Source organism: Marmota flaviventris, chromosome 6, assembly GCF_047511675.1.
Source record: "Marmota flaviventris isolate mMarFla1 chromosome 6, mMarFla1.hap1, whole genome shotgun sequence".
NCBI classification, from domain to species: Eukaryota; Metazoa; Chordata; class Mammalia; order Rodentia; family Sciuridae; genus Marmota; species Marmota flaviventris.
Genome location: NC_092503.1, coordinates 97,219,310 through 97,227,306, shown reverse-complemented (window position 1 = coordinate 97,227,306; position 7,997 = coordinate 97,219,310). Strand labels below are relative to the sequence as shown.

The window sequence follows — 7,997 nt, the reverse complement described above, 5'->3', positions numbered from 1 at the left end:
AAAAAGGCCACAATGCAACCCCAGCTTACCTCAGGCCATAAATAGATCTGGGGCAACAGTCTTGGGCCCAGGTGGTCACTCGGTCATGGTCCTGGGAGCCAGGAGAAAGGAGATGAAGGGACTAGGGTGGTGCTAAACTGCAAGGACCATGCTAGCTTTTGCATGGGGTACTTCCTGAAGCTATATTGTCTCTCCAAGATGGGACTAGACTCTACGCAGACATTCACACTAGGAGTGGGGACTTTGTCCAGGCCAGTGGTGGGGGAGGAAGTCCTGATCCTGGCTTCTTTATCCCAAGCAGCCTGAATTCCTAATTAGTCAAAAGTGGCCTCTAAATGGTTCTTGGGGGTAGAGATAGAAGGAATAGGGGCTCAGGTCCAGAGAGGGATGGGTAAAGATAATCAACTCTGAGGCTACAAACATTAAAACAAAGGCAATCTAGTCTTTTTCTGGGGAAGAGGTTCAAAAACTATCCTTTCAGTTTTCGTGGGACAGATTTTGGGAAAATATTGTAGACTTTGATGCCAAGATAACTGAGATATTCGGGAAGGTGGCTGTCAAAGAAGTGTAGTAGTTCTAGAAAACTAAATGCAGGAAACCAGGTCTTAGGTCCAAAGCAGTGAAGGATGGTGGGCGTAGATGTATGTAATGAAGAGTTCTCCTGGGGCAATGGTGGCTGGACAGAGGGATGTGGTGGGGCAAGGTGGGAGGGTGAGTGGGTGGTCAGGGTCTGGTCACTTCCGACTGAACAGCCAGCCCAGCAGAACCACGCCAGCCACAGTCATGCCCATCAGGAAATAATAGTTGAAACTCTCCTGGCGCATCCGGCTATTCACTGCCACATTATTCACATGGCGTTCCACAAAAGTGTCCCAGCCACCGTGGTCCTGGATCCAAGTATCTAGGTGATCATTCAGGTAAGTGGCCATCCAACTTGCGATCTGACACACCAACACCTTCATCTCCTTGTCTATGCTTTCCAAGCACAGTGCTCCTCCAAAGGAGAAAAAGGCCACAATGCGACCCCAGCTTACCTCATCCCGGAAGAGTTCGTCCACTACCTGTTCAAAAGTGTGATGTGCTGTCTCCGGGGTGAGGCGGAGCTCTGCTGTCAGGTCATGGAATGCCTGCCGGTACCGCCCTTCAAAGTTGTCGCCTGCCTCCCTCAGCGCTTGCTTCACTGCTACCATGGGGACCACGTCTGGGGCATCCAAACTCCTGTTATGGCCAGCGGCTCCACTCACCATGGGACTGTCCCCCTGATGCCGGGATGGGTTGCCGTTGGTGGCATTGCTGGGCCCCTCTTCTGATTCAGCCCTTTCTGGGGCTTGAACGCGGTTCTCTTCCTCACGGCTAAACTGGCTCCAGCGGTATCCTTTCTGGGAAAGCTTGTAGGACAGAAAGTCCATCACTAGTTCCAGGTTCCTCTGAGACATTTTTAAAATAGAGGTGGGCTCAACCAGTCCAGTGTCCAAAACACCCGCTCACCCACTGAATCTGGTCTCTGCTTAATGATTCGCTTCTAAGATGAAAAGTCAAGATAATGTTCCATAGACGTCCCCTCTGGGGCCGCTGCCGACTGGAGGAGCGTGAGATCTGCCGCGGGTCGCCTAAGCACGTGGAGGAAGGCCGCGCTCAGGGCCCCTCACGCCGGTGGCGGGCCTGAGTCGCCCGACTCCCGCTGCGGAGCGTGAGCGGGGTCGCCTCCCAGCAAGGAGCCTCAGCCTGCAGCTCCGCCGGAGAGGATGGCCCGCTCTTGGTTGAACGCCGTCCAGGCCCTAACTCCTCCACAGCGCCCGCTGAAGGATCTGGGTGAGCACCTGTGCTCACACCCTGCACTTATACAGCGTGCCCTCTCCAAGATGGAGGAGGCACGCAAGGTCGCAAGGTTGCCAGGTCGCCAGGTCTCCGTGGAATGGCAATTCTGAATCTACTTTGTGTGTGTTATAGGCTGGAACAAACTAATTAAGAAGTGGCTCAGTGGTTGAGTGTCCCAGGATTCCATCTCCAGTGCCAGGAAAAAAAAAAAAAAAAAAATAGGGCTGGGGATGTGGCTCAAGCGGCAGCACGCCCGCCTGGCATGCGTGCGGCCCAGGTTCTATCCTCCGCACCACATACAAACGAGGATGTTGTGTCTGCCGAAAACTAAAAAAAACAAAAACAAAAACAAAAAAAAAAAAAAAAAAAAAAAAAAAAAAAAAACCCTTACAGAAAAAGAAGGCTTGTGGATAACTTCTTTTTTGAACTACAAATTCAAGTAAATGTGTGTGTGTGTGTGTGTGTGTGGTGTGTGTTCAGGCATGGGAAAGGGTATGGTTCCAATGAGATCTTGAAAATGAAAGTCTTTTATAAACTATAATTTACCACATAAAAATGCTTGATTTTATTCAGGGCTTTAATGTGTATTTCTTGGATGAGTATTACTCAAATTTTGTAATTTTGTAAACTAAAAAATTTGATTGACCAACATAGCATTTCCAAATTAAAAAATTAATAAAGAAAATTTTCTTATTATGCCATTTCATAAAAGGAAAGAATTTTAATAGAAAAAGTTGCGAAGAATAAAAAATCAGTCCTTCCCAACCTTACTCTAATTTGCATTTCTACACCACATGGTTCTTACCATTCTCATTTTGTCACATACTGGCCCCAAACAATCAATGGTTCTAGCAACAGAATTTGGGAATTCTTATCTTAGACTAAAATGTGCAAAGTGCTAATTTCCTGAACTACTCATATCCCACATAGCCTTCTCCTCTAGTCTACCATATACTTGGCATCCAATAATTTTTTTTGGTTAAATGAGTCAGTGAATGCATGGTAAACACATGTTTCTTTTTGAGCCCAATGAAAAATTGAGCCTGATTCTTTTATAGTTACTTAAAGCTGGTGGTATGGGAGGCAGAACATGAGCCAGGTTACTGTTACATTTGGGTACAGAGAGGAGAGCCAAGAATCTATTTTTCATCTCCCCTTTCCCATATTCTCTGCGTACTATATACTGATTGTATGTAAGCCAAGGGTGTTTTTAAAGTAACAGAAACTTGCTGGTCCTCAGGTCCAGAGGGTTTTAGTTTATTCTGCAGGCAGCAAAGGTAGTGGTACAAAATGTGGTCTCTTTCAAGCACTACTTGACAAATTCACAGAAGGGTTGATGTCCTTCCTCTGTTGAGGCTCAGGAGGGATGGAGTTGGAGCAGACACTCTTTGCCACACACATACACTTTGTATCACCTTGTTCATCTTTATATGAAATCCTTTGCTGAAGGGTTGGGATAATTTCAAAAAGAACTTACCACAGAAAGAGGGGTACAAGAGTTAAGTTTTAGCGGAATTGGACTTTCCCTGTATCAGATGTCTCCACCTGGGACTTGGTTTTCAGCCTCTCCATCCTCACAAGCTTCAAGTATGTAGGTCCAGCAACTGCAGCTTTTCTTGCATGAGAGGAGACCTGGATTAGAATAATGCTCTTGGGCTCGGCTCTGGTGGGCAAGGTGGGAGTGCATAGGAATGTATACTTGCTGTTCATTGCTGTGTGTGTGTGTGTGTGTGTGTGTGAGAGAGAGAGAGAGAGAGAGAGAGAGAGAGAGAGAGAGAGAGAGTATATGGGTGTCTGTGTGTTGGGGATCTGAGGACTGGGTAGTGCATGCCGATCCCTTGAATGTGGGTTAATGTATCTTCAAATTTGAGTGCAGTCTTCCTATAGTAAAACTAATGAAACAGTTTTTTTTTTATTAGCTGGCTTAATAAATCAGCACATTTTTCAAAGACAGACATTAATTTTTCTTGGATAAGTCTTAGTGAAAACTGGAATTGCTATTTGCCCTACTAACATAGTTCTGATTCTGCCTTTAGAAACAATAGTCCTCATCCTTATACTGAGATGCCTTTGTTTCTTTCCACCTTTGCCCCTTGGGAAAACAGTAGCACCAAAGAAGACCTTTCACCACTGCTCTCTGCCTCCTCCTGCCCCAGACACCAATCTTTACAAAAGTATCTAGAGTCAAAGTCTTTCCCTTTTGCTAAAAGGGTATAGGGAGGGCTGCCAGTTGCATTTTCCAGGCGTGGCAGTATTAAGAATGGGAGAAATAGTCTAATCTAGAAATAGTTCTCACCTCCTTCCTGGTTTGCAATGATTTGTCTTAAGAATAAAGTGGGGGAAAGCCTGTCAATCACAATCTGATTTCTAAACATAGGCAGTAGTACCAGGAGTTTAAGCAAAACCTTTTTTTAAATGGATTATTGATGATATAAGTGTTGAAATTAAGACAACTGAGATGCAATTAGGATTGATTTTCTTAGCTTTCTCCATGGTGCCCCACATCAGGATAGACACTCCAGAAGACATTCCCAGCACTGGCTTGGAGGTTGAAGCTAAGACAGAACTTTCAGTCTCTCTCCTAAGGTTACCAGATTCTTGGTTCTATATATGAACTGTCTTTACTTCCAAATTTGAGCCACCAAATATGAAACATTGCCTCACCTGGCAATGCTGAGAATATAAAATGTTTTAGGGAAAACATACTTTAAATATGAATATTTACTAAATAGTTTAGTTATTCATTTGGTTTTTATGGGCAGAGTTACAATTGAATATATATAAATGTTGAACTATATACATACATACATACATATTCATTCCAGGTTATTTAACTTTTCAATTTTTAAGTGCTCCATTTAAGTACATACTTATTGACTGGCAAATATTTTGGCTTTTCCATATATTTCATTGATTTCAAAATAGCTGTTGAATTTTAAATAGTACATTAAAAATTATGTCCAACAGAGATATGAAAATTGTTGCTTTGTTATTCACATATAAATAAGAGATGAATATATGAAATGTCTTAGCAATGAAAGTACTATCTTTATCTCTCAAAGGCACAACTACTAAAACATATTTTTCTTTCTTAATATTTTGTAGCTCCATTAGGGCTAGTGGAAGTTCTAAACAACCTTGAGCAATTTGGAACAGTTCTTTTAAAAAACACTGTTTATCTTTCATAAAATAAACACTCCAAAAGGTCTACTATTTCTATCCTTAAGCCAATGCATTCTGGAAAGAACTATGTCATGAAATCCATTATCTCTAATTTCAGAAAGTAAGCATTGATATTTTAAAAGAAGATATTTTTCTAAAATTTCTAAAATTCATCGAAAACATTTTAAATTAATACATAGCATTTATCATGTGAGTAGCATTATAAACCACAAGATTTACTGTTAATCTGTTTTATGATTAAACTAGTAATTCTCAAGCTCATGTTATATAAACATGCCCTTGAGAGAAAGAAAATTACTGAGGATATCCGGAATTGATATATATCACTTTTATATCATTGAAGTTATTATGATAGTTTATATATTCTTATGGTTAAAATACTCACATAGAAACATGTATATTTGCATTAAACACAAACAAAATTATAAAAGTAGTATGATTAAAATTAGTAATGTTATGCTAAAATTGAAGGGCATATGTTGAGGTTAATTGTTAGAAAGATTTAGTCATCTTTTTATTTCCTTTAAAAAAATTTTTTTTTAAAGAGTGAGAGAGAGAGAGAGAGAGAGAGAGAGAGAGAGAATTCTTTTAATGTTTATTTTAGTTTTCGGCGCACACAACATCTTTGTTTGTATGTGGTGCTGAGGCTCGAACCCGGGCATCACGCATGCCAGGCGAGCGCGCTACCGCTTAAGCCATATCCCCAGCCCCCTTTAAAAAATTTTTGAGCATAGTAGATTATCATCTGAATCATTGTTATTTCTATAGATGGTTTTATTCATTTAGATTTTTTAAATGACTACAATTGGCAGGCTAATCTTTTTAATTTTTTTTTTTTTTAGTTGTAGTTGGGCACAATACATTTATTCCATTCGTTTATTTTTATGTGGTGCTGAGGATCCAACCCAGGGGCCCGCGCATGCAGGGTGAACGCTCTATGGCCCAGCCACAATCCCAGCCTCCCTGGCAGGCTAATCATTTTAATTGTTCATCCCCACCCCTCTAGCCCCCAAAAGAGTGAAAATCTAACTGAAAAACCCTCACTGTATATTTACTTTTACACACACTGCTTGTATGCTAGGGCAAGTTGGTAGATCAGAAGACATAATCAAAGCAACACTTCTAGTTGTGACACCAATTGAGCACTGGCTGGATAGGCTGGGCAGGTTCTTTTGACTCATGTGTGCCTTTTGAATAATCTATCCTGTGGAAACTCCTGTCCTACCACAACTCTCTATTCCAACTACTGTGAAATCTTAGTTTACTAGCAAAATAAATTAGTATCTGTCATATTTAACTCCAACGAAACTTTTTCATATTCAAGTTCTCCTGGATGTACTCAATTAAATAGTGATTAATTTTTCTACACTATCGTCTTTTCACAATATCAAACCAAATCTTTATTTACTAAATATCTTTCTCTGTTTCTTTTCTTGCAGTTCTAGAGGTTGAACCAGGGCCACGCATGCTAAGCAAGCACTCTCCACTGAGCTAAACCTCTGGTTCTACTTATTAAATACCTTAAGAAACTAAAGGCTTATTCATGAGAATATCTCATAATTACAAATTATGACTGCAAGAGAAAAATTGAATTTCATCTTTTTAACTGTTGGAGGAAATTTTGAATTGAGAATTGTATTTTCCAAATGCAAATTGGTGATGGTAGTGCAGGGTGATGTTTGACATTTTTAACTTTACAATCTACAAATTTAAAACAGGTGAGGATAATCTTCTAGACAAACTTATCAATACATTGCAAGACAAATCATGTCATTTCAGATGATCACATGACACTAATAAGTGTCACATGAAATGGCTTGCACTGAAGCCATATGGAATTGTTTGGAAACAACCTTTCAACTGAAACAGGACAGCTTGTTATTAAACCTTTAAAGTTTACCATAAAAAATGGAAAGAAAAAAAATGGAAATTATAATATAATGAAGGAGCCCCAGAGATTCCATTTGTTGGAGAAGTCCTAGATTCAATCATATAAATGAAATTACTTTGAAAACTATAATATGCTCTACAATTGTCAATAGCATTATTATTAGGAAACAAATATAACTGGAAAAGTCTGGCTTTAGTATGTGATAAATAAAATTAGATTATGTTTCACTGCAGACTGAAAATTCCCTCAGTGAAGGCCATTTATTAGAGTTTGTAGAAAAACTGCTCCTATTGTTCTACTGGAGAAGGCACAAAACAATCCAATCTCTTCATAAATATACTTGGGGGAAGACTGACCTTGGTTCTAAAAATTACTTGTGTGGCCTAGGTATGAGTGTGGATTGGGGGAAGAGGTGGTGTTAAGTAGGAGAGGAAAGGAGCCCATCCCTGAGAAAGAGGCTGGAGCACTTGATTTGGGGCCCATTGCCTGGGGCTTCTAGTGGGCGAGTAGCCTAGAAAAGAGAACAATAGGTGAGAAGCCTGTCTAGGGTGCTTCTGGGACACTCACCTAAAATTTTTAAACCCATAAGAAAAAAATCTTATTCCTTCTAGAAGGATGAAGTTTTTGCCACATGGACTGTGGTTGATGGATGTTTTGTTTGTTGTTCAAAGAGAGGAAAATGCAGGAGAGGTGATTCCACATGTTACTCCCTTTCCTTTATGTCCCTTGGGAAGCCCTCAGCATTGATTCTGAAGTGTTTAATAGAGTAAGGTAGATTCACTTTTTCATTCTTTGACTTCCATTTTCTGAAATGTTAAGATCATTTTCTAATGGAGGAACTTTGGGCAAAGGGGAGGGAGGGTGGGGAGGGTGTACGGGGGCAGGAAAGATGGTGGAATGAGATGGACATCAGTACCCTAGGTACATGTATGACTGCACATATGGTGTGACACTACATCATGTACAACCAGAATAATGAAAAGTTGTACTGCAATTATGTACAATAATCAAAATGCATTCTGCTGTCATATATACCTAATTAAAATAAATAAATTAATAAAAAGATCATTTTCTAGTGGTGAATGCTAACTATTAGACATGATTA

At 40.3% G+C, this 7,997-nt stretch overlaps 1 protein-coding gene across 2 annotated transcripts; it reads right to left on the bottom strand.

Annotated features, from left to right (window-relative positions):
* Positions 1-734: 734 nt before the first annotated feature.
* LOC114095117 (bcl-2-like protein 1) lies at positions 735-1,436 on the bottom strand. 2 transcript variants are annotated; one of them, XM_027938292.2, is made up of 2 exons: positions 1,062-1,436; positions 735-887 (listed from the first exon to the last, which is right to left on the bottom strand). In XM_027938292.2, the coding sequence occupies exons 1-2, from the start codon at positions 1,434-1,436 to the stop codon at positions 735-737; spliced, it is 528 nt and encodes a 175-aa protein (XP_027794093.2). The 2 variants fall into 2 exon arrangements, with proteins under 2 accessions (XP_027794093.2, XP_027794094.2); XM_027938293.2 differs by having other exon boundaries at positions 735-1,436.
* Between the last annotated feature and the right edge of the window lie 6,561 nt (positions 1,437-7,997).

What these genes read in the sequence shown, in the direction of transcription:
- LOC114095117 (XM_027938293.2), bottom strand. Translation starts at nt 1,436, where the DNA reads ATGTCTCAGAGGAACCTGGAACTAGTGATGGACTTTCTGTCCTACAAG.